Genomic DNA, 27,888 nt, shown 5'->3' on the forward strand with positions numbered 1-27,888 from the left:
AACAATGGAAATGGTCATCGTCTCTTCTAGTAAGGGAAGAAGAAGGTTCTTCTAGGAGGGAGCAGGAGAAAGAATTGGAAGCTGTGGGCTGCACCACAGCAGTGCCATAAATGAGGAAGAAAGGAAAGAGACAGAAATCATAAACAAATCAGAAACCACTCAATCCCTATCACTGAGTGAACTCTGAGATATGTGAAAATATTTCCACCATTGTCCAGATGAAAACGTTGTCACCTGTGTGCTCCAGTGTTGGGATAGTGGACCCAGTAGTCAGGAACTGGCGGGTAAGGATGCTAAACAGATGAGATCTCTCTTGGAGAAAGGGACAGAAAATTGGAGAAGGAACAGAAGTCTGACTGTGTTATTTCTGATACAAGGCACGATGCCATTGGCATTCTTGGCCACCTGTGCACACAGCTGGCTCATGTTCAGCTGAGCAGCAACGAACATCCCCAGATCTATTTCCTCCCCACAGCCTTCCAGCCACTCTGCCCCAAGCTTGTAGACTTGATGTGTCTTAGGTACAGGACCTGGTGCTCAGTCTTGCTCAACTTCATTCCACTGATCTCAGCCCTGTCCATATCTCCCTTGCAGGGCCTTCCTATACCTAGGGAGATCGATACTTCCAGCTTGGTATCATTTGCAAACTCACGGTACACTCTGTCCCCTTGTCCAGCTCAGTAAAAATACTGAACAGGACAGGCCTGAATAGTAACCCCTGAGGAGCACTACTCATGACCAGTCACCAGCTGGATTTAACTCCATTTACTACCAGTCTCTGGACTCAGTCCTTCAGCCAGTTCTCTACCCAGCAAAGAGTATACCTGTCCAAGCTATGGGCTGCCAGCTTCTCCAGGATAATACTGTGGGACACAGCATCAAAGGCTTTGCATCAAAGGCTTTGCTAGGCAGATGACATCAACAGTCTTTCCCTCATCCACCAGAAGAGTCACCTGGTAGTAGAAGGTGGTCAGGTTGGTCAAGCAGGACCTGCCTTTTGTGAACTCATGCTAGCTGGATCTGATCCACTGGTTGTCCCACACATGTTGTGTGATCATAGTTAAGGTGATCTGTTCCATAACCTTCCCTAGTACTGAGATCAGGCTGACAGGACTCTAGTTTCCCGGACCCTCCTTATGCCCTTTCTTTTAGATGGGAGTCATGCTGGCAAACCTCCAATCCTCCGGGACCTCTCTGGCTGACCAGGAATGCTGATAAATGGTGGAAAGCAGCTTGGCAATCACCTCCACTAGCTTCTTCAGCCCTCTCAGGTAGATCCCTTCAAGCCCCATGGACTTGTGACAGACCAGGTGGAGTTGCAGGTCTCCAAATTTTTCCACCTAAATTCCGGTGGATTTATTCTGCTCCTCATCCCTAACTTCCAGGCCAGGAGGTAGAGTAGCCCAAGGATAACTGGTCTAAATTTTAAAGACAGATGTAAAGAAGGCACTGAGGACCTCAGCATTTTCCTTATCCTCAGTGGTCAAATATAATATAGGAGCCCTTTGGCCAGTTTGATCAGGGTAAGATATAAAAAGCGGGTTCTACGCTGCATCTGGAGAGAATGGTCCCACCTGGAGACTCTGGGGAGACTCAAGGTTAACCCCTAGAATATTGGAGTTGGAGGTACAAAGGATCTGAGGCCCATGTACTCTCTAACTCATAGATATTGGCAGCGTATGAAGTGACCTGAGTTTCTTCAGAATTGGTTTGTACTGAACTACAGCTCCTTTTGGCACCTTGACAACCTGTTTTGGGCTGGTTGTTCAAAAGGAGAGTCCCCTCCACATTTAATGCAACTAATGCTTTGTAGAATGAGTCATACTGATGACTCAGTGAGATCAAATAGGGAACCGAGAGAAAGCAACATAACCGACTCCATAAAAAGCAAAAAACACAACTTTTGAGTCTGTAGTTGCTTTGATAACATGTTTTTATTTTTTTCCTTGGAGAAGGTGATAAATAAAATTCCTGTCTTAATATAATTTCAGTAGATAATAATGTGCAATATTGATGCTGGAGAGAATGAGTCTGTCATAGCAGACTGGTCTCATAACCTGGACTTTGCAGGTTTATTCTCTTGTATAGATACTGGGCTTTAATTACACTAAATACATGCTCAGTCACACTAGTGTGAATCTTCTTGTTTGTTTCCTGTGAGTATGGAGAGAAGAATGAGCTTAATTATTTTCCTTACATCCCTGTATTAACCCAGAAACTTTCATGAAATCTTTCCCACTTTATTCTGAAATGGAGACAGAGAAATCAAGAGTAAATATAAAAATGTATGTATAGAATATGAAAGTAAATAAGTAAGGATTCGTGTTGTGCGCTGAAAATGAGGCCTCATTTTTTCACAAATAATAAGTTAGCTAATTCATTAGGCAATGACTTACAGCTGTTCATCTAGGAATCACTAAGATATCAGTGATGTACCCCAAAGGCCTTTTTTTAATTTCTGCTTTGAATGCCTTTGGCTATGAGAAAGTAATAACTGGCTTTTAAGTACCAGCAACAGCTGCTATGTGCCGTGGTAGTGCTAATACTTTTTTTTTGTCAATTAACGTAAAAATATTACCCTTTACCCTATATAAAAAAAAATGTCTCCAAAGACTACTGCAAACTCCATAGTTGGAGTTTTCGTTTCACACAATTCTGTCCTTAAGATGTCTATAGCTGTGATACAAGATTAAAGTTAGCCATTCCAACTATCGTAAAACTGGCAAATTCAATTAATAGTGTGATTAGGTATTGTGCTGTGCCTGGTTTGAAAACAGTACATTATCTTATGCAAAGTGGCTTAATTTTTTGCATTAGTGTTAACACAGATTGGCTTAATTCTTGTATGAATGTTAACGCTTTGGAGCTAACACTCCAGTCAATGATCCAGTGTGTCCACAGGGAAGGTTCTTATCGTTTAGACAGGAATCATTTTACACTAAATAACTTGCAGAAACATTGCCGGTGAATTTTCTTGACAGTCATAGTGACCAGGTATAATCTGTCAGAATCCTAGGTTAAAAATCTCATTAAAGAATTTGTTGAGCTTCAAAAACTGTAGAGAACAGAGGCACTGTCTTCCAAATTCATTTCATGTTTAGGAACTCAAATTACTATGACTTCTGCAAGGTCTTTAACATGCTAATCACAAAAATTCAGGAATGCCCTGGAGGAGAAGAATGTTATTTCACACTTACTACCTCGTGTCCTGACAATCAGACATGACAGCATCTCTTCCCCATAACATGTCCTTCTCATTGCTGGTGGCTTGGCAGTGTGCTGTGCCCTGTGTGTGTTCTGGACCCCATTTTTTTCCCTGCTTCAAACCGGGCAGCAGCAGACACAGAAATGTGGAAATACAAATACAAATACAGAAATTTGTATACTGCTTATCACGCAGCTATAATGGGACATTTGCTCTCATCACTCTGTATTTGCTGAATGGTGGGGAGAGATCACTGCAAGTTATAGCTGGTCTGGGAAAATGACAGAAATTAAAAAACATAATCTCTGTAGGAATACCAATATTGCCAAAACATTGACCAGACAGAGTGTGAAGTCTGAGCTGGTTTGATGCAAGTTTTAATCTCTCAACATGAAATAATGCATGTTCTTGTATGTGTGTGTGCATGTTGGTTTTGTTTGTCCATTTTTTTAAAACAGTCGCAGGCTCATTGTGGAGTTCAAAAACAAACACAGCAGAAAATAATTTTGTAAACTCTTCATTGCACACATGAATTCTTATACTAGATTACAGCCACCCAATCTTACTATTGTTGAAATACAAATCTGTAGTTACTACTACTTAATATTCTGGGGGAGTCTGACTGTGCAGTAACTTTACCACTCAGCAAATGGCCTGGGCTTTGAAATGCATAAAATAAATAGATCTTCCCAAGTGGGGAAGATACACAGATGTCTGGTGGGACGTCATGTGAAGCCAGATATCACAGTGTTTTTCACATTGTTTATGCGTGCACTGAAGTCAAGGGGAGTCTCTTCTTACTGCATACATAAAATCCAGTTCTGCTGGAGTATGGTATTCTGATTGTTTTGTGTTGGGGCTCCCAATACAAGGCGTCAGGCTGTTGGAGTGGGTCCAGAGGCTGGCTTTGAAAGTGATCAGAGGGCTGGAGCACTTCCCCTGTGGGTCAGGCTCAGAGAGTTTGAGCTCTCCATCTGGAGAGGAGAGGGCTCGAAGGGAATCTTATAGCGGCCTTCCAGTACCTGAAGGTAGCCTACAGGAAAGCTGGGGAGGGGCTTTTTATAAGGGCATGTTGCAACAGGATGAGAGAAAATGGCTGTAAACTGGAAGAGGGTAGATTTAGACCATGTGTTAGTTTTAGACCAGAGAGAAGTTATTGACTGTGAGGATGATTGCCCAGATTGCGCAGAGAGGTTGCGGATGCCCCCTCCCTGGAAGCATGCAAGGCCAAGGTAATGGGGCTTTGAGCAACCTGGTCTAGAGGGAGGTGTCCCTGCCTATAGCAGGGGGGTTGGATCTTAAAAAAGTCCCTTGCAATCCAAAATCATTCTGTGATGCCACAGTTCTGTTTTCAGTACCAAAACCAGTAAGAGATGTAATCGTTTTTTTGGATAAAAATGGTAGAATTGCAAATGTATTCCATGATATTACAGGAGGAGTATAAGATATGTTGATTTTAAGGGAGTGAGCTATTGACACAATACCTTGCTGTGATGTGTGCTTTGCATTCAGACCGGAGAAAAGAACAGGAGAAGAGCAAGACACAGAAGGATAAGGAAACAGACACATTGTCTGTGAGCAGCTTCAGATAGGAGCAGAGAGACTCTAGAGATGCTTTGAATAATTAATCTGTGTATCTGTGTATTTATCTTGTATAATGCTGTTTACCAGTAGGTTATTCTAGTATTATTCTAGCTTTCACTCTGTAAACCAGACTTCGGAATGCAGTCCAGCTTAAAAGGAGCAAAATACACTAGACACATGGGAGCTGAATGTGAATTGTTACAGATCCTGACAGTTTGGTTCATTTAAAGCTAGCAGTGGGAAGATGCAAGGATGTAGCACTCTTCTATGCCCAAACAATTGGGAAGACACTTAATGGCTTACATACCAAATTCTAGTAAATACTAAAATTCTGAAGAGTTAGGAATTTCAAAAATATAAGTAGTCATCTGTCTTGAACAGCAGTTTAGTTTAGGAGTACCTATAATTATGGTTTTAGTTCGGTACTCAGGCCCTGAAGCATGAATCCCTGAAGCATGAATCCTGCTCTGTACAAGGAGGCTGTTGGGTCTTTGAAGAGCTGCTTTGATGTCTGTGGAACTGATTACATTTGAAGTCAGATAAGTCTTTCAAATGTTAGGATTATCCTAATGCTTTCCATTCAGAAGACCTAGAAGTGGAAGCTAACATTTAAGAACGTTTTATGAAGGTGCCGTACAGTCTTAGGATGATATGTAGTCTGTGTAGAACTGTTGCTCTCTGTGGTTAGTGAGCTTTCAACACATCAGGGAATGTGTTGGCCGCTTGCCCTGCTTTGGAGGTTAGCCTTCAGGTGGTCCAAATGTTTGTGCCTTTTGGGGGTCAAAACCAATGGGCTGCTGCTAAGGCACCTAAACCTGTTGCGGAGGCTGAGCTTGGTCAGAGTTCTTCCTAGAGCAGACACTACTTGGCTGCAGCCTGTCACTGAAAAGATGACTGACTGGTATTCAGAGAATTCATTTGTTTGAAATCCAGATGTGCAGGACAGCAGCATAGGGCAGGCAAAAAAATAAAAAAATAAAAAAATCCAACCAAAAACGACCAAACAACAACAACAGAAACAACGAAACAACGGAAAAGAAACAAAGAAACAGTGAAAGAAGCCATAGGCTAACTGAACACATACAGGAACTTTCCAGATTCATTTTAAGAGAAGAATCACCATTTAATCTTATGAAATCTATAGCTTTCATTACATATAGCCAGGATAGCATAGCAAAAGAGGTTAATTTACCACTAGAAGATGGATGTGGGGAGTTAGTTGCTGCTTCCTTCACCACAGTGGCTGTAGTAAGAATTGGAAATCGAGATGGAATCTCCTCCCTTGTAACTGCTTCCCTTATCACCTTTTGATGATTTGCTCCATATGTATCTGGAGCACTGGAGCAAAGAAAACTCTCAATTTTCCATGTTAGTTTGGTTACGTATTTCTCATTGCTCAGATGACCGATATCAGAGGAAGGGCAATTTTTAACATCTACGAATTCTGTGTTGTTTGTGGCACGATTCTGCTACACAGAGCCAGGCACAATCATACAAGAGTCTGTACTGATAGTTCTTGACCCTGTCCTGGGCATTTCTTTCAGTTCTATCAGCTGGATTTAAAGATTTGGTAGCAGTCAAGTTGGATAAGCTACCTGTGGGGTAAAGAGATTTATAGACCTCATACATTGTAGGAGTTTTTTCTTAGTTTTGTTTACTTGTTTTTCTTACGCTGACCATAGACAAAGATGTGTGTTAGTTCCACATTTGTGCTTTGTTGAGTTTTTTGAAACTTCTATTTAGTAAGGTGAAAATTTCTTACAAAAAGCTTATCTGCAAGCTTTGAATGTGATCTAGCAGGAAGTATCTTTCATACTTTGTATCTAATGGGTTTATAAGGATGTACATGATTATGGTAGGACTGATAACTGTTTTATTTAAATGTGGAGAACGAAATATCCCAGGAAGCATAAATTCATAAAACTTAATTTTTATGCAACTGAGTAGATGAGTATTTTTAGGAAATGCTTACAACTGTGATTTTCAGCTAGTGGTTTTGAAAGCAGAAGTCTCCAGTACTCGAATACTATATTTCTGTGTTTTGTCTGTTTTTAACTACTTTCTGATCATTATTTTTATTCTAATTTGTGTTTCGCCTGAGTTTGGAAGGCTTGTTTTTCTGACAAAGATTCTCACCAAATTCAGTTCATGCTTACTTGTACTTAATTAGAGCATGCCTTAAGAAAAAATATTTTAGTGTAGTGCAGTAGTAGATCTGTCTTTCATCTAAAGATGTTCGAGATAGATTCTATTGTGATGCTTTGTAAATTGCTTTTAATAGATAAGGTTTTCAGACAGTGTTCTTGGGCAATCTGTACAAAAGTTAATAGCTTGGCTGTTGCAAGGACATTCATCTTGTTTTGTCTTCCTGTCACTCTCCTACCAGGGTGAACGTGTAGAGAAAATGCAAGTTGCAAAATGCTGAAATCATGCAGGAGCTTAGTTTGAAGTGATTTGTCTTGAACTACATGCAGTATTCCGATACGTTGGATGCAGCTGTCATAATCTAAATCACTTCTGAGTAATATAGCAGGAAACATAAGGAAGTACTTTGTGCAATGTAGTGTCTGAGCCTTCTCAGGCTTTTTTTTTAGGGGATTAGTATACCTAACTGATTTTTCAAATTGCATCACATGCAAGAAATGTGTATCTTACATATATCTTGCATGTCTGACGTAAGCAGGCCTAGCAGAAGGCATTTTCAGCAATTTCTGTCTTAATAATCCAACAGTCACTACTAATATTGAGACAACACTGATACGTGACTAGAACATGCTAAAGGACTTAGAACTTTGAAAATAATAGCTTCAAGCTACTTAGCAAGAAAATTGTTGCAGATAAGTAACAAGTGGAAAAATCATAAAAAGTTGCACACAAATCAGAAAGCAAACACTAACTGCCAAGTGAATGAATTTCAAATAAAAATAAATTGGGCTAAAAAAGAAAGAACGAATAAGAAACTTAGGAGAAATGGGAAACATACTTAAAACATTGCTGGATTAAAAACTAAATGAGAGGGGAAATCAGAGGAAAGGATAGAAATCATATGATGAGGAAATAAAAACAAATAAATTGTCTTTAAAATAATTTTGATGATACAATATAATTAAGCAATTGGGAAAGTGACTCAAGTACCACTTATATTGACAACATGAACCAGAAATAACAGTATTATATTAGTGGAGATGATACTTTGGACTCACACAAGATTAATGCAAGATGCATTTGGATTTAAAATGATTCTGCTGATCTTGTTAGAAGATGTTGCATAACTGCTCCTGACGTAAGGATCCAGTGTCCTGATCCGGCTTTGTGGAAGTGGATAAGAGTTCTGCTTTTAACTTCCCCAGAAGATTTACTAGGCCTTAAACCCGCAGGAGCCCCAAGTGTTATGCAAATAATGCTTTTATCCTTCCAGATGTTCCCCAAGGCTGTGTGTTGCATACTGCTGCTTTTGATGGCAGTGAGGCAGTGTAATGGTGCTGCCTGCCTCCCAGCTGTGGGCCCTGCCCAAAACAACTCTGTTTAGAGCTGAGATGGGGGAGAAATGAGATTTAGGGGTAATCATGTCCTTGCCATCTAGTGGTAGCTGGCTGCAGATGTGAGCATCTCATGGTAGGTGGTGTTCTGTGCCTGCTTTGTAGGAAACATTTTGAGGACATTAATTTGAGGTCGAGATCAAAGCAAAGCAATGGCAGTACTTAGCCCATGGTGATGCTGATCTGTGAAGTGCCTCCCTGGGTAATACAGAAATGGGCAAAGCAATACAGTTTTAAACTAATTATGCTTTTAAACAGGGAAGAGTTAGGTTAGATGTTAGGAAGAAATTCTTCACTCAGAGGGCACTGAGAACCTTGCATGGGCTGCCCAGGGAAGCTGTGAGTGCCCCATCCCTGGAAGCACTCAAGACCAGGACAGATGGGGCCATGGGCAGCATGAACTGGTGGGGGGCAACCTGCCCATGGCAGTGGGTTGGGACTGGATCTTTCAGGTACCTTCCAATCTAAGCCATCCTATGGTGCTATGATTCTACAGTAATAAAAATTAACTCTGTGATTCTGTTAACAATAACTTGTGTTTGAGAAGAGGACAGATTAAAAGCAGATTTTTTGTTTGTTTGTTTTTGTTTGTTTGACAAAATCTAAGCTTGTATTCAGAGGGGAAAAAAGACATCAAAATTCCATAGGTAAATACAACTATCATACATACATACACAAAAGAATGGGTGACTCCTTTAATGAGAACCACAAATACAAGAACAAATAAATGAACTCCCTAATGAGTCTCCAAGTTACTGTTAATTCTTCTTTTGAGAAGAAATACATTCAATCTCAGATTTCTCTCCTGTATTGCATTATCTGTCTTTTTTATGCTAGTCCATTTGTTTGTCAGGATCAGGCAGTAGCAATCTATTTATGTACCTGCAATAACTCTTATATATTTCCTGTCAGTGAATAATGAGGCTTCTCTAATCACCTGTTTGTTCCATAAGTACTGTGTTCTCTTTTTGTGTGAATAAATTACTGGATGATAACAGCAAATGATAAAAAGTAACATTTGTAAGCCAGGGCATATGACTACAGGAGGAAGTAATCTGAATTCTATTTTTGAGGAAAGAAAGGTGGAGAAAAACTAACTGAAGTTAACTGCATGAAAATGTTTCAAGTTTGGAAGTTGGTTGTTGTACGTAGGCAGAAGGGAATGGGAGAACAGTGGTGATCATTCCCCACTGAACAGTCAGTGCACATCAGCAGTACTGGCCTGAAGTATCATCACTGTTACCTGCTCAGTTTCTGGGTGTCCTGGCAGAAGAAATTATGATAAGTTGAAAGAAAGTGTTTTCAGATAGAGCAGTGCTGACATGTGAATGAGGGCAGCTGTTCTTGTTAAAAAGTGGGTATTCTACAAAACGTTTCTGTGTCAGCACCTGTGGATTGGTTGAAAATGAAGGGCGTTGTAGATGTGACAGTGTGCCATACTTCAAACCAGGAAATCCTGTTTGAAAGCATTATCTTATAATATGTCCCAGCAAAGTACTAAAAAGTACTTTGTTTCTAAGTACTAAAAAGTATTTTCTTTCAATATCATTTTTCATTTTTAGATAAGTTTTTTTTTTTTTTTTTTTAAGAAACAAATTCAGTAAAATTCACCATACAAATTCAGCAGCAGTAATTGCCATAAATACTGACAGCTGAACAATTATTAAATACAGGTGTAAATTACATATTTGTGACTGTTCATGACCACATCCCCTCAGAGCTCTCTTCAGATAATGCCATTCAGAAATACCAGTATTCTTAGAATTTGTATTACTTCTCCCAGTCTGATTTTTTTTTTAACCTCTATCCCCTGTACCACAACGGTTCAATTGCTTGAGCAAGTTTCCACACTAAGGCAGTGCTTCATTTTAAAAAGTAGTAAATTTAAACTGTTCTAATTTCAGACTTAATTGTCAAGTAAATTCAAGTTCATTTCTCCTGTCTTTTGGAGATTGGAGATTATTGGATTAAAGATTATTATTGGATTAAGATTATTGTAGAAAAAAAAAAAGAATTTTCTAAGAATTTCCACTTTTCCACTTAGAAACTTGAGAAACTGCACTTGCATAAAATATTCTTTTGGAAATATTATTTTGGTTCATTATAGTTTTCAGTTCTGGAATCTTTGTTTTAATTATTTTTGCTAAAGGAGGTGGTGAACTTGAATTATATTGTTTATAATTTACATACTCCATACATTTATGCACTTTATATATGGATGTGGATATAATATGAGTATTATATTATATTGGTGTGGAGCTAGCATCATATAACTCCATGCAGAGACACACTCAGAAAAATTCTACAGTCATCTTTTCTGGCATTCTGGTACAGAACTGTTGGGATTCAGAAAAGTGGAAAACTGCCAGAAAACACTGATGTACAGTGACAAAGGCTTATTTATTATTCTAAATTAACCTAAAAACTGTAATAACCTTTTCTCCCTTTTCTCCTCTACATATTAATTAAGAGGCATTACTTTCTTTATTATGGACTACAATTATTCAGTGTTTACATATTCATAATATTCAATACTATGGTATTTGTCATATATTTCGTTTCATTTTTTGTTTATGTTGTCTACCTTGTCTTGCATTTTTTAAAAATGCATGCTATGCATGCGGACTCAGGCATTAAATGCTGAAGAACAGCGATTGCAACTCAAGCAATACATAGGGGACATCTGGTATGCAACTAGCCGTACTGATATTACCTGGATGCAGTTTGTAAAGCAAAGCTGTGGATAAATCGAAATATCAGGCCAGTTACACAATACATTCCTTTTATGTTGGCTACTAGTTGAAGCCAGAATAAGAGACCAGCTTTATTTTCAGCATCACTTAAAACATGCTTTTGAGCCTTTGATCTATCAGAGATGTTGAAGGCTGGGTCAATGACTTAGTCCTGACTGTACAAACAATTGTAGTGTGCTTCCGTACTCTAGATGAGAAATTTTGGTTGTCCTGGGGTGACAAACCAGAAACACCTTGTTACAGAAACATCCGTCTGTGTTCAGAATCCTGTTGAAACAGCATAGTTATTTAGCTTAATAGTTAAGGTTCCTCTGCACATCTTCCCAGAGATTCTTTGCAAAAATTATCAAATGAATATGCATCATTCATCCACGGAGCTCTAATGTTACTGCTAGCTACATCATCTGAAATAAACAAAATTGCTTCTTTATTGTAGCTGACAGTTCTAATGCCATTATTATTTCATATTTTTCACAGGAGGGGCACATATCTTCATTGCCTAATAGTATTCTGAATGTGTTCAGTAGCATGACTGTCTTACAGAGTCTGAAAGAAAATGATGAAAACCAGCAATACTGTTGTATCTCTGCTGGTGACATTTCTATTTTTGTGTGACAGAACTGTTATGGGGATGGATTTAAACATCTCTGTAGCCAGTAAAAATGCATGAAGTGAATGAAGTAAGATCAGGCAGTTATAACAGTGGAAACTTGCAAATGTTTGGTTTCATCTCTTTAGTAATGTACAAGAGACGAGCTTGCGGGAAAAGAACTTCAGTGGGGAAGTGTGTTCAGTGCCTGCATTTCTTTTTCGAACATGCCAGAGAGCATTGGAAGTGAATCACACGATTGCCTCCAAATCCAGTACTTGCTTTGCAGGTACTCTGCAACTCACTCTGCAGAGTGGTTCTGGTATGTGTGTGCTACATTAATTTCTGAATCAGACCACAAGCTCTGCTCTCACGGATACCAAATACCTCTTAAGACCTCTATGTACTCAAGGATCTGATCCAATGACTTGGTTTTGGGATACTAAATCTGTAACAAAATCTACGGGCTTCACATAATGTAGATACTGAGCCTGAGCACTGAAAACTTTGAAATACTGATCCACTTGTGCTTTGCTCAGGGGTTTTATAATTCATATGTAGCCAATGCCAGCTGCTTCAGGTGGCCTGTTTTCAAATGTTTTCCAGTTTGGAGTATTAATTCAAAACAGAATATTCCTGAATTTTTCTTACACTTCAAACTGCTGATGGAGATGAAAGTGTATGTTGTCACAGAACCAGAATCACAGAGTGGCCACGGTTGGAAGGGACCTTAAGGATCATGAATCTCCAACCCCCCTGCCACAGGCAGGGCCACCAACCTCCCCATTTCATACTAGACCAGACTGCCCAGGGCCCCATCCAATACCTTGAAGCCTTGAACACCTCCAGGGACGGGGCATCCACAACCTGTCTGGGCAGCCTGTTCCAGCACCTCACCACTCTCTCTGTAAAGAATTTATTCATGTAAATTCATTAACATAAATGAATATATTTCATTTATATGAGACATATATTTAAGGGCTTTCGCGTATGCAGCTGGCATTTAGAAGTTTTTTTCAAAATTTTGAAAGGTGTATAATGCATTTGCATGTTCTACATTTTAGTTGCTACCTAACCTGGGATATTAAGTGGCACCCGTTTCTCCAATAGTGTTGACACTTTAAAATGTGACCAAGTAAACTATTTAAGAGTGTGTATAAAAAACCAGAAGTAACTAGAGATAGATGGTGAATTCTTTCCAAACAATAATATGTTTAGAATTCATAGTGTATTATATTATACCATTCTAGTGAAGATAGAAGGATATGATGAATGTAATGAGTTTTAAAAACAATTAATGATGACTTTTTAATTGCTCAGCTTTCAAAATTGGATCTATGTTGGATAAGAAAAGGTAAATTTGCCAGCACTGAGGAAACTATTAATTGCCTAGCAACCAGTGCCTTATTTTTTTCAAATACAGAGCAAAGGGAAAAGAAAACATTCTTATTTCCATAAACATAATGCACATGAAAGCATGTATGTGTGTATGTATATACACTCACACATACTCTGGTGGTTTTAAATAATGAACCGAGGAGATGGTGGGGCAAAAAAAAGGATAAATGAAAGGTAAAAAAATGAGATGTAAAAAGTGGAAGAAAATCAGAAAGATTTTAACAATCTAAAAGTGATCATTCGGCAAGTAAAGTATGTTTTAGTTTGGTGTGGTTTGTTCTTTTGCAGAAGGTCCTTTTGCCGGGAAATAGCTAAAGCTATACCAGGAGATCTGCAAAAAAAGCATGAAATAGGAGTAGTATACTGAGAAATACCATTCATAATTCCTGATCAGCTTTGAAAGCAAAGAACAAGTAACTGGAAATGATATATTCACATTGTCATTTGGTGTGTTTCTGAAAGTTTTGATTAAGCAAAACACAACTTAATGGAGAGATAAAACACTTTGACCTAAGTGCCTTATGTAGAATCTTTACGCTTAAGCTCTTATTCTCTCCCTTTTCATAACCATCGATTGATGGTTATAAAACAGGTGCAGATCTACTGGTTGGTTGGTTAACATGCTGATGACTGGTGGTTAAGTCTGTCAACATGGCAGATACGACTGACAGCTGAAATCAGATTAGTGCTGTGGTGGTCTCACACTGATAGCTAAACTCCACCACAGTACTTTCTCATTCCCCCTCCTCAAAGGAGCAAGGGGAGGAAATGTCATAGAAAAGGGCTCAGGGGTTGAGGTAAGGTCATGGAGACTGCTCACGAAATACTGTCTCAAGCAAACCAGACAGCATACATAGATTAATGTAATTTATTGTCAACAGATAATAATAAATAAACAGGAGTGGTAACAACTAGAAACAAACTAAAATCACCTTCTCCATCTGCACTCTTCTATATGTACTCACCCTTAGCAGTTCAGGGAAGTGGAGTCAGTTCACCATGCTTTGGTTCTGCTGTGCCCTTGCCCCTTTGGGTCAATTCATGAGCCCTATAGGCAGCAGCTCCCCCAGCCCTAGCTGCTGCGCCACGGTCTGCTCTCCTCAGGCTGCAGCTCCGGCCTGGGATGCTGCTGCAGGGATATCCACGGGCTGTGCCTCCTCCAGGCCTCACCCACTGCTGCAGCGGGGCTCCTCCGCGGCTGCACGGGGAGATCTGCAGGGTACGGCCTGCTCCTCCACGGGCCTCTCCTGGGCCGCAGGGAGCCGCTGCTCTGCACCTGGAGCGCCTCCTGCCCTCCTGCACTGCCGTCAGTGCCTGCAGGGCCGCTTCTCTCCCAGCGCTCACCCCTCTCTCCCACTGCTGTCACACAGTGGTGTTTCCTCCCTTAGCTCTGCTCCCCCAGAGCACACCCAGCATCGCACACGGCTCAGCTGTGTCAGCTGCTGGAGCAGCTGGAGCTGCTGTGCTACTGTGTGTGCTGGGCTCTGCTCACGCAGAACATCCCTGCAGCACCCCCACTACAGCATCCTTCTTGCATAAGGCCAGTACATGTATATGAGGAGTACCTGGGTACTGTTTCTTTGCCTGCTTTTTGCCAACTATGTTATGAAAGGTTGTATTGGTAGGGGTCTCGATATATGCATTAAAGGCATTTGTCTGCTTCCCTGCTTGCATAGGGAAGTGTCATTCCTGTCAGCAGAGACTGGATGTGATCTGAAACTGATAGCGTTGGTCAGCCAGCATAGGGGAACACATCTCTTTTCCTCCAGTGAAACAGTCTCTCAATGTGTGGTGGCATTCTCCAAATCCTCATCACAGTGGATGCACAACATCTTTTCCACAAGTTGCAAAAATATTCAGAAGTACATTATGTAACCACGCTCCTCTTTTAATCACTTTTGATCCACTTCTTACTAACAATGATTTGATTTGACAGGAAAAGTTCTTTTTTTTTTCCCCAAAGAGACACTTGACATAGAAATGAACTCTCTGTAACCTAAAAAAGAGAGAAGAATTTACTTTTTAAGCTGTTTTTTTATTTCTGCTTGTATTTCATATTGTCAGCTTTCAGATGCTTGAAAAGCCGGTAGCACTGGAGGCTGAAGTACAGTGACCTACTGCTCTTTCACATTCAAATGAATAAAGTAGCTCATGCTGTAGACCTTTAGAAAGGGGAGAGATTATACTTTTTTAAGGCAGGAGGGGATTTATTATGATAGAAATTAATCTCCGCAGGCATTACTTGAGGACTGTATTCTAACCCTGAAAGTAGGGACACACTTTTACAGTATTGTACTACTAGAATAAATCCAAAGCTTAAGGCAGCTCTTTATCTTCACCCTGGATTAATGCTTCAGCAAAATCCTACAGTGGTATTCTAATGAAAATTCTCTGATTATAAAAATCTGGTTATGTTTTCATAATACCATCCCAGATTTTAGAAAATCAGCTGGTGCATCGCCCCACATGGCTAGGCAAGAAAAACTAAAATTTAAAGAAATATTTAGGACTACTTCACAGAAGTATTTTGCAGTCCCAATTCGCAGATACAAACTGTAGGTACTGTTTCTTTATAGTGTGTAAGTACAATCTCTTAATCCCTGAGGCTTTCAGAAAAAAAAAACAACCACCTCAACTTCCACAAGACCTGTGATAAAATCATATATTTTTTTTTTTTTTTTTTTAATTCTGAGATTTATGTTCTGTAAATTTTTACATCTAATTCAGATCTGGATACTTGGAGTTGGCAATGCTGCTGGTTTTTTTGCTATGCTTTTTAGGAAAGATAGGCCAGAACAATAAAATGATGGATTTGCTTTTTATATGAGAGACCAACACGCATGTATCAAACTGCCTAGGGATGAATGATGAGCAAGTGAGAGCTTAAGGATGAGAATTAAAGGGTAGACTAATATGTATGACACCACTATTGGTGTGTACTACATGCCGCCTGATTAGGAGGATGAAGTTGATGAGGCTTTCTACAAACAGCTGGAAGTAGCCACATGACCACAGGCGCTGGTTCTCATGGGGGACTTCAGTCTAAAGATGACTGCTGGAAAAGAAACACCAGCAGGCATGCACAGTCGAGATAGTGGAAGATAATTTTGACACAGATGGTGGAGGAGCCGAAGAGGAGAGGTGTGCTGCTGGGTCTTGTTTGTAAGAACAGGGAAGGACTGGTTGGGAATGTGAATTTTGAAGATAGCCTTGGATGCAGTGGCTATGAAATAGTGGAGTTTGGGATCTTACATGGATGAAATAAGGTAATAAGTAGGATTCTAACACTCTCTGTAGGAGAGCCAGCTCTGAGGTATATAGATACTTTGAGATGTCCCATGGATAATAATACTGAAAGGTAAGAGGGCCTAAGGGAGCTGGGTGACATTCAAGTACCACTTCCTCCAAGCTCAAGATTGATGCATTCATAAGAGTTTGAAATCAGGCAAAGGTAATAAGAGACCCACATGGATGAGCAAGGAGATAATGGAAAAACTCAAATGGAAAAAGTTTATGGCATGTGGAAAAGGCGTCTGACCACTTGGGAGAAATATGTCAATATTGTCAGGGAATGCAAGGATGTAATGACAAAGCCTAAGTTCCACTTGGAATAAAATCTGGCAGGGGAGGTCAAGGACAGCAAGAAGAGCTTCTTTTAAGAGGGAGTTGGCAGAAGTGTTTAGCAAACCACTCTGTACTGTCTTTGAAAAGTCATGGAGAATGGGAGTGGTGCTTGAACACTGGAGGAAAACTGGTGTCACTGTAGTCTTCAGAAAGAGCAGGAAGGAGGACCTGGGAAACTACAGGCCAGTCAGCCTGACTTCTGTCCATGGAAAGGTTGTGGGACTACCTATTCTGGATTTAATTTCCAAATAAATGGAAGAGAAGTGGCATTCATTTGGATTCATGGATTCATAGATTCACCAACGGAAAAATAATGCTTGACCAACCTGTTAGTCTTCCACAGTGTCGTAACAGGCCCAACAGATGAGGGGAGAGCAGTGAATCTTGTGTACCTTGACTTCAGCAAGGCTTTTGACACTGTTTCCCATAATGTCACTGTAGATAAGCTTAGGAAGTCTGGGATGGATGAGTGGGGTGGATTGAGAGCTGGCTAACACTCAAGAGTACAGAATGTTGTGATCCAACAGCACAGAGTCTAGTTGGAGACCTGTACAAGCTGTGTTCCCCAGGGTATGTGCTGCGTCCAGTCTTGTTCACCGTCTTCATCGTTGATCTGAACAAAGGGATAGAAGGTAGCCTTAGCAAATTTGCAGATTATGCAAAGCAAATTGGAATGGCTGGCACACTGGAAGGTTATGCTGCCATTCAGCAAGACCTGGACATGCTGGAGGGTTGGGACAGAAAGCTGAATTTTAATGGGTTTCAACAAGGGTAAGGTAGAGTCCTACACCCACGGAAAATTAACTTCATGCATCAGTACAAATTAGGGACTAGCCTGCTGGAAAGGAGCTCTGTGGAGAAGGATTTGGGTCTCCTGGTCTCCTGAGGCCACATCTAACAAACTTAGTCCACTTCTGGGCTCCTCAGTTCAAGAAAATCAGTGAACTACTAGATAGAGACCAGCAGAGGACCTAAAAGATGGTGAGAAGCCTGGGAGCATGTCCATTATGATAAATGGCTGCGAGACCTGGGACTATTCAGCTTAGAGAAGACTGAGGGAGGATCTTATTAATAGTTGTAAATATCAATGGTTATAAATATCTAAAGGGTGGGAGTCAAGTGAATGGGACCAGACTCTTTTTGGTGGTGCCCAGTGACAGGACAAGGGGCAGTGGGCACAGAATGGAACACAAGAGGTTACATACACACGTGAGGAAAAAATTCTTTACTGTGAGGGTGACGGAGCACTGAAACAAGCTGTTGGAGTCTTCTCTGAAAATATTCAAGAGCCACTTGAATACTTTCCTGCATAATGACTGTAGGGAACCTGCCTTAGCAGGAGGTTGGACTAGATGTTCCCCAGAGGTCCCTTCCAACCTCTATGATTCTCTGACTGTGCAATATCCAGTTATCTATTTTCTGAAACCGTGCCAACAATCAGACATGAATATTGAAGTTAGGAAGTTAGCTGAACCTTCTACCTGCATAATAACCAAATTGGCATAGCAAGCAGGCAGAATAGAAGCATCTGAGAAACAGACATCTAGAAAATTTTATCTTCTCTTTCAAATAATAAGAGATACAAGTTCTCTTTTTACCTTAGGAAAAGCAAATTAGCTGCCTCACCATTGAATCTGAGTAGCAGTCTACAAGTTCCTTAAAAGAACTGCAGAGCTCATCTGTTCTCATGTTTACATTTTGCATCTCCACACAGGTGTGTCTTTAATATGATTTATTGTTCTGCTTCTCAACAGTGGTTCAGCTGTGAGGAAATGGATTTGAACTTCAACACTATACAGATGATTCTGTAAATCAGAAAGCTATTAAAGCTTTTTATTTTTTTTCTGAAAATTGATTTTAACATGAATCTGCTAGTGTTAGCAAGTAATTTCTCAATCTTCTTCTGAAGTTTAGGTGCTCTGTTGGGGTTCAAGACCGGGGCTCATTTGTACTACCCTGAGACAAAATTTCTATTGACTGGTTATTTTCTGGGCTGTTTATTGTTAGGTGCCAACTGGAGATTTCTTCCTAGTGACAAGTTTGGTTCATTTTATTTCTTTAGAGTGAGCTTTTAAAATAAGCTATATTTCATGTAGCAGTATAGAGAATTGAATAAGAATATAGTTCTTGTTTTAGGTAAGAACAAGGGTCCAGTTCTCCCTGTCAGTGGTGTCAGAAAATGCGTCAGCTCCGTACCACCCATTATGTAGCATACTGGTAAAGGCTGGTGTACCTATCCAAAAACATCTGTGAGTAGCACCCTGAGCTCCTAACATTCATTACCTTTGTGACTGTTTACCTCCCAGTTTTGTCATGCCTTTTCTTTTGATGGGTGTCTGCATTTCCATGAACTCCTGCAGTATTGTTATGCTTACTTCAGTATAAGTTTTTGTAAATCTCACTACTTCAATATATAATGCATACTAAATGCATTAATGGATGTATTCAATGTACAGGATGTCAAATAATAAATAAGGATGATTTTTCATACTTCCTATTTCACATAATGTGCTGTGATCTTAAATTACAGAAGAAAATGTTTCCCAAAACACACTGCCTTTCTTCTTTCACTGGTTTTTTTCCAGTTCTGAAATCTGTGATCTGAGTCCATGTGATTATTTTTTTTAGGACTTTTTTTTTTCTTTTCATTTTTTCAAGCAGATGTTTCTTACAGTAGCAGTTCATTATAATCATTTCAGGATAATGAGTTTGTGAGTAGTGCTTCAGATGCTTCTTCTGTCCCTGATTCTTGACACTGTACCCGAGCTTTTGTCACACAGATGTGCCGAAGCAATAGACAAAGTGATTCTTTTTTCTTTTATTCATTTGCAGTCGTTGGTGACCTGTGATAGCAAATTGATTCGCAAGTAGTAATGGTAACTGACTGATGTATGTGATTTTACAGCAAACCAACTAAGAGTGCTTTACAAAGTAATGCATGCCTATGGTTGTGGATGGTACTTCTTGGTTTGCACAGTGCATCTTCTTTAGTCTTCATATCAGAAAAATTGTATCTGTAAACTCTGAATTTGTGTTCTTGTTAAGGATTGATGGGCTAACTGCTACCATCATGGTGTGCTGCATTATTTATATACAGCAGCTGAATTCCTTTCAAGTTGTCCTTTGCTGTCAAGCTAAGTATTGCGCTATTCAGTAGAGCTTCCTATAGCAGTTTATGGTGCCTTACAGGATCAGAAGTACTCTATATGGAAGCGTAAAGTTTGTCAAATCCTTTGCAATTGTTATTCCACCAGTGGATACCTGCTTGTGGAAAGGAGTGTGTCATACATTCAGCATTTTGTTTAAAGAGTGTGGCTTAAGAATGGTTATGTGAAGATATATTAGGGAGTGGCGTGGATTTACAGAATGATTCCTCAGTGATGGCATTTAATACAAGTTAAATCATGTTACTAATTGAGTTATTCTTCATAGACAGAAGCAGGCAGTCAAGCCTAATTGCTACTAGAGAATGACAGTTTAACCTCTTTATTTCAGCTTTGTTGTATGTTTTTAATGAGTTTTGAGAAGGAATGAGAGTTCTTCAGTAAAATAGGAATTTTGAGTATGTACTCGAAATTTTATTCTTCATTTTATTCTTTCTGTCTTGCTTTTTTATTCTTAACCAATAGTGACTTCCAGAGACAGCATGGACAAATGACTCCTTATTTGCCTTAAGAAAGTTTTTTAAAAGCTGAACATGTGAGGAAAAAAGAACAAATCCTAAAAATGCATAATCTAATCACTTAAATATGTGTTTGCTCCTCAGTCCAGTGTGCTCTGACATAATTTGAATTTTAACTCATCCATGCAGGATGTCATGCAAAAAGGAGGAACAATGCATATAGACCTGTGTGTTTTATATAAAACATAAAACATGAAACTTCAAAGAAGGGTACCCTAAAAGAGGTAAATTCAAAGTGGTTGTGAGTTTGGGCAGTTTTGTAGAGAAGCAAGCAAACTTATTTTCCTTAGTTCTGTTCTGTACATCTTGCACCAAATCTCAAAAGTTTGACCTTGTAAGATTTTGCAGCCTGAGAGGTTCCTTAGGATGAAATAATGGTAGCAATACTTGTAGAAAAAAAATTTTATGCACAACTGGACATTACCTTAATGCTTGAATTGCTGCATAATAGAAGGTGCATGTTTAGCCAGACACAGAAAAAATATGAATTATTTTTACTTCACACCTGTGTTCTTTATTGGACCCTTTTTGTAATTTTTTTTTCATAATGCGTGCTATGATTTGTTGTTTTTTACTTTTTGTTTTTAAATAGCGATGTTCTGCATATTGTGTCTGTTTAATTTATAGAATTGCATGCAAACAGTGTATTATCTTTCACTATGTACTAGCTCAAAGTACAGTAATCTAAGAATTGCTCTAAGGATATAAATCTTTCCTTTATTTTATTCTCATTTACAGAGACTCTGTGGTTAAATTCTGAAACTACGTTTGTGTTAAGGTTGTGTCATGTGCAACACAGTACTTTAATAGTAACAAATCCTTTAATCAGTTTCTTAAAACAAAGTGCACACATATAATCTTTTTTTCTCAAGTGCAGAGCCTTTAAAATCAAATCCTGTACATCAAAGTGAGTAGAATAACAAATTAGTGTTCAATATTTCAGCATAAATGGCCTCTCAAGAGGCGTAAAATGTAAATTGAAGGGAATATTGTTGATTCAAAGGTGACATTTATTTTGTTCTGCACAATTTCACAAGCACTAAGTCATAAATAAGAGTACTAACATTTTAAGTGAGTTTTACTAATTTGGGCATGCAAGTTTGCAGAGACTTTATATCTAGTCTTACACAGAACTACTCCTTGCTTGTATCTATGCACTTGCTCAGACATATGATGCTCTGAAAGCATCATATTTGATGTCATGCTGGTGTTACTGGTGACACCATTGGTGTCCAGAGTACGTATTTTCCCTCTTTAGTGTTATATGAATGATACAGCCTAAAAATTGTTATTGCGGTTTTTTTTATCTGTTTTGACAGTCTTTGCAGATGTTCTAATATTCCAGTGATTTTTTTTCCAGAAGCTGTGGATGAGTTGCATGCTCATTACTTGTTAACTCAACTATAAAATAGCAAAAGTGTTATAAACTAAGCTTGCCATACTCTAGACAAACGGTCATTTAAAACAGTAACGTGAAACAAAGGCATATGCCATTTGTAATCCTACTGTAAAACTGACTAGAGACAGTTAAGGTTTTTTTGTTGGATAGATCCATTGATAGCTGATGTCATTGATAACTGGACCAAAAAGTTGAATGTTGCGTTTCCCTTGCATGGATGGGAATATTGGATGGATATCAGATATTTTAGTGTCTTTGTGAGAATTTTCAGACATCTGGGTGATCATGAATTCTGAGTACAGATAGGACGTTAGTCCTGAGCTGGCCATGGTAGTTATGCACCCAATGATACCAGATCCTACCACTGGAGAAAAAAAACAACATGAAAAGTAGGAGACATAAGCAGTGAATACAAACACTAGTAATAATACTTCTTATGTGTAACATTTATTAAAACTTAACAGAATTTTGCTGTAAATTATTAAATATATATAGAGTTCAGAATTCTTTGTTTAGTGATTACCTCTAAATAAAGATGGAAGTTATTTTCACAAAAGTCAGGATTTCTTCTGAAAATATTTTTTGTATTCACTGTGTATGTTATTGTTTATGTTCAGTCTTTTTGATAGTCCAATTTTCTTCAGAGGTGTGCTGCACTCTTTTTATTTCTGTGGTGTAATTTAATGACAACAACAAATTCATACCAGTAACTGACAACAGAATTTGGGTCAAGATGGCTGGGTGAGAAGAGCACTTAATGCATTTACTTCCTGTACACGGAAATAAATGACTGTTAGAGGATAACATCAGCTTTATTACCTCTAAATTGTGGGTCAGATTAGTTCACTTCAGATTTAAAAAGCCGCACAAATTTTCAGAAAAATACAAACAACACAGCTAAGCATAAATGCTGTGCTTGTAGTGGGAGATTGCAAATTCTGAAACTACAGTGGAAAATTAACAACTTGTTTGGTTTGTCAATCAATATAAAACATACAGATGAATACAGTGGTTTATCTTTTTATCTTTCATATTCTTTTTCATGTTGCATAAATGAGATCAGGGGAACAAGAAGTCAGGAAAAAATTAATAAACGTGTTCCCTTTCACTTTAATGAGAATATCCATATGGATTAACATAACAAGTGTTTCCCTTCTAGGTTTTATTTAATTTATTTATTTAATTAAAGCCAAGGGAATATAGTTTTCAGAGCAGTCAGTTCATAATGATTATTCTTTCATGACCAAAATGCCTAAGTCATATGGATTCCAAAACAAACATCCATGGCAGGCCAAATAATGAAATGAGCACTGAGCTGAGAAGTCTCAACTTCTTTATATTCAGAAAGGGAGGAAAATGATTTCTACTTATATGTAGTCCTATGACATAGAAAGATGCCGTTGACTCTTTTCAAATAGCTGTATGTCAAATTTAGCTGGAAAATATTGAAGATATATGTGTTAATACCAAGAAGATGGATCCACGATAAATCACTTTAATGAAGGTAATTTAAAGTTGACAAATTGAAATTTAAAAAACTAACGATCAATAAAAAAAATATTTTTTTTTCCATGGATGTGTAGAATTTATAAAGTTTCATACATCAGTTAAATTACTTAAGTGATTCTTAGACAATGCATGAGGCATTGATCTGCTGTCTGTGAGCCAGTGAGGTGTAGGAAATCTGGGCCTCCTCACTATTACTGTAGCCCAGAACATATTAAAATGTTACTACTACTGACATAAAAATGGATTTTGTATATTTCTTTCTACAATTGCACAGCAAAAGGCAAATTTTCGATTTCAAAAGTATACAAAGTAAGATACTCCTTGGGTTTTAATAATTGCCCGTCTGTAGATGTAGCTTAAAGTTGCATCTGCAAAACTGTTGCAGAACAAAAAAAGTACACAAATTGCTGGTACTTCTAAAAATGATACTGAGCATATTGTAGAATAACAACAACATTCTGGAATAGAACATGTTACCTGTAAAATGATGCAGTTTTGTAATAAATAAAATTACATGGAAAAAAGCCATATATGTGCATATGTGAGCAGCAATTACTTCGATTTACTTGCAGGATTATATACCATATAATTATACTTAGAAGATTTCAGGTACCAGATAGTACTACATTTTGGAATAATATATTTAAATGTTAGGAAACTCACTTTTTGGAGATCCGCTATTAAGCTATGTGGTTTGTATTCCCATCGTTTATGTCATGCTATATTGCGTTACATTGTGAAATTAAAATATGGAAATCAATAGATCTCATAAATCTGTCTTACAAGATGAATTGTGAGATAGTTTTAAAAAAAACAAACATCTAAATGCGTATCTAAACTTCTGAGGAAAAGTACAAAGTTAAGTCTACACAAAGAGGCATTCTTTGGAATTGCTTCCAATTATCTGACTGGAGATTGGACACAAAATTACCTCGTATAGTTCTTCCTGAAAAGAACATGGAAATGTAAAATACATCATGTTTAGGTACCTGTTTTGCTGGGAAATAGAAGCTATCCACAACGCTGTTCACTCACAAACATTAGATCAGATCTCATAGTGACAAAATAAGTATTTCAAATGTTTTCAGCTGATTCAATCCTGTGTTTGAGCATATTTCTGGATCTGCAAGAAGCTATGATTCTGTCAGGGTGTTAGAGAAGTTGCAAAAGTTGGACAGGCACTTTTTTTAATATTTCCTCATGAAGGCTGCTTCAAATACTATTTGATAATGTATTGCACATACTAGTAGTATTGAAAACATATTCAAGTGCTGAGCATATGAAGCTGCCCTATGCTACATCTTCCAGAGTTTACATCTTTCTGCTGTTGATCACCTTGATGCTAATTGACTTAGGAAGCTGTCTTCATCAAAAAACAATTAAATGACTAGCAAAACCTGCTCATTTGGCCTTATTTAGGAACACTGAAACTACCTGCTGTGCCTGTGCTGGCACAGTCCAAAGAAATCTTCAAGCATAGCTAGTGCATAGCATGACATGGTTTTGAAGCAGAGCAGTTTTTTTTTGACTGACTGTTTCACTCTGCAGTCAGAACAAATGAGTTGTGGAAGAACTTTGTGAACTTCCTTGGGATGTGGAGTGGACTGTGGAGGAACACTGGACATCTGTGAATGCCCAAATCTTTGCCATGGTATTGATATAGGTCTCTGTGTGGAGTGAAAGCCTCTCTGGAAGCACAGTTTAACTGTAGAGCTCCAGATTAAACATCATCAATTGAGTGCAACCTTACCATTAGAATTATGTAGCTCAAAATACTTCAGTGGCTTTACTTTCTACTGGTGAACTTTATCTTGAAGTTAGGTAGAGATGATCTTCCAGTGTCTGATAAAAAATCAACGTAAAAGCACACTGCTGGCCTAAGTTCTATAGCCTATGCAAAACAGTACTGTGGCATGCCTGAGCCTGATGTGTCCTGATTTAGGAATCCATATATCTGAAACAGAAGATAATATAACCAAAGCCATTCCTCTCCATTCTGAATCACACTTAGAATACTTAGAACTTGTGCATAACTTCTGCAGAGTTTTTTATGAGAATCTTTTCTTCTTCTAACCCACAGGGGACTTGTGTGACTCCAACCCTTGCAAAAATGGTGGCATCTGTCTGTCAGGGCTGAATGATGACTTTTACTCATGCGAGTGTCCTGAAGGCTTCACAGATCCGAACTGTTCTAGTGTTGTGGAGGTTGGTAAGTGCAAACTTTAACTGATGGAATGGTATGAATGCCTTGTTAATCTCTGGTTAACCGATCAGTGATTTTGTCCACTCCTTTTTGTGTAGTGTTGTCGTTGTTGCACTGGTACTGTTGTTCTGTGTCATAGATAACTATATTGTAACTAGTAGGTTGTTAACATGCATCTTCTGGGTCTATCTGCAAAACATATTCATCCAGAAGAGTTCAGTTCTTTACTTCAGAAAGAGAAAAGATCATAATGGTAATTTAAAAGGGCTAACATTTCTCAAAGAACATTCTAATTAGAGATTTTGGTATACATTCTCGCTGATGTCAGTGATCTATTGAACGTTTGGTTTCTAATAGTTTAATGGCTAGGTCCAGTCAGGGAAGAGCAATTAGTTGAATAAGTAAAGTTACAGAAACCATGTAGGAGAGACTAACATAACATATAGTAGCTGCTTATCTGAATTTCAAAACAATTATCTAGGTGGAAGTTGCAGTTAATGATGATGAACACATAGAGTGCAAATCAAATGTGTTATGATGATGTGCTTATGACTAAAAGTGAATGTAAATATGAATAGAAGCTCTAAAATGTCCAGCAGTTTAGGTCCGTTTTAAGAAAAAGAAGTGCAAGGGAAAAGATGGTAGACAGCTCTTTATGCCATTCAGTCATTCTCAGAAGAGTGTAAGAGCTGCAAGCTGGTCAGTCTCCTATGACGTGCGTAATCAAACTCTATAATCACAAAGTAGCTCTAAAGCAGGTATGATTTATTGAGTGCTGCGCAGTTACCGGGTGCAAGGGGGATAGATCCTCCTAACTTGCACAGCATCAGGAAAAATCATGCTACAGATAAAGGCTGAACCAATACTTAATGAATAGTTTTCCCCAAATTCGGATACTTATTCATTACACCCCCAAGAGTTCATTAGCATGCAGACCCTCCCCTCTTGTGCGTGCGTAGTGGGTTGTGGGATGAAGATTTGTCGTCTTCCTCGCGAAGACTTCTGACCTTTCTCACTGTGAACTTCTCACCTTTCAGGGGGGCATCCCCCCAAACCGTTTACTTCTTGCCCTGTCGACATCTACTCACCTCCCTGCCAAATGTCCTCAGGCTGTTCTCAAACCCTTATCTTTATGGCCTTCACCCCCCTCATTATCCCGACCCAGTGTCGGCCATTCCTTGTTTTCTAACAAGCTCTACATTCTTGCTTCTATAAACTAACTATTCCCCTTCACCTCCCTTATTCTCGGTCACTGTGAAGACTTCTTGACATTTTACTTCCACTTATGGGGCCCTTCCCACCTTTCACCTATGTTTTCCTGAAGTAGCTGTAAACATTCACAAAGCAGAACAAAATATTAGACAATGCAGTTTATATAGGTGTATTTTCTACATACATCTTTGGTGTAGTCGTGGGAGTTAGGATAGAAGGGTAAAATTCACTGAAGAGATGGCATTGTCTATCATATTTGTGCTTATTAGGAAAATAGTGCTGCAGCTAGAGTGGAGGCTCTGTGGCATTACTTCTTGTCTAAAGGCTTTGCATGCCCTCTGTACGTTTCTTTTGCTGACAGCCAAAGTATTTGAAAGCAGTACAACCCTTCAAGTATTTCACATCTTATGTCAATGTTTGTAATTTATCAGCCTAGGTTACACTAACATGCTTTGGCTGATGACAGCTGAGTAGAGCTCACACATTTTATTTCTGCCAGCTGTCCTGTAGGACACCAACCTTGGGCAAAAAGGCAACACCAACAACTGAGAGCACTTACTCCTACAAATATTCTTGAAACTCTAGGAGCTAGACTAAGCACCTAGCTAACACTGTGGCATTCCTAAATCTATGCAGTTTTCATTTCTTAATAAACAAGGCTATCCAGGTGTATCTGAAGACACTCTTCTAAAGGCTAAGTATGTCCCTCTCTGTCATGAGATATGGCTTGCAGGACTGGATTCAGGATCCCACAGTTGCTTATCTTTTCTAAAAGTGACACTTCAGTTGATCTAGAAGTGACTCCTAGGTCTCCACAATGCAATTTTAATTATGGCAGATTGGGTGGAATATGACTCCTCTGGACATAAGTTTCCCAGAAGCAAGTGTAATAGTTCCTCAAAGAGAGTGACCAACCTACTGGAGTAGTTAGACACCTATTGGACTTGCTCTGTCTGAAAAGTATCGGTATAGTAGCTGGTTATTACCTAACATTTGATTTGCTCAAGAATATATTTTTTTTTCCTTGATACAGCCACCAAGAAACAGCTCTTGGGTCCTATTTCCCATCCTTTTGCTGGCTATGTTTATGAATGTTTGTTTGTCCTGCAGATACATACCACACTGTCCATAAAATGGCAGTTAAATGGGTTTACTGCAGGAAAATTTTGGATTTGTCATGCACTTTGTTGG

General features: G+C 38.8%; 1 protein-coding gene across 2 annotated transcripts in view; it reads left to right on the top strand.

Annotated features, from left to right (window-relative positions):
- The window catches only part of EDIL3 (EGF like repeats and discoidin domains 3), a 269,363-nt gene that overhangs the window by 55,522 nt on the left and 185,953 nt on the right, over positions 1-27,888 (top strand). For both annotated transcript variants that reach the window (XM_048932253.1, XM_048932252.1), the window contains exon 2: positions 25,363-25,491. In XM_048932253.1, coding sequence (XP_048788210.1) covers positions 25,363-25,491 — 129 coding nt within the window. The remainder of the gene's footprint in view (positions 1-25,362; positions 25,492-27,888) is intronic.

The sequence above is a fragment of the Lagopus muta genome, chromosome Z (assembly GCF_023343835.1).
Source record: "Lagopus muta isolate bLagMut1 chromosome Z, bLagMut1 primary, whole genome shotgun sequence".
In the NCBI taxonomy this organism is placed as follows: Eukaryota; Metazoa; Chordata; class Aves; order Galliformes; family Phasianidae; genus Lagopus; species Lagopus muta.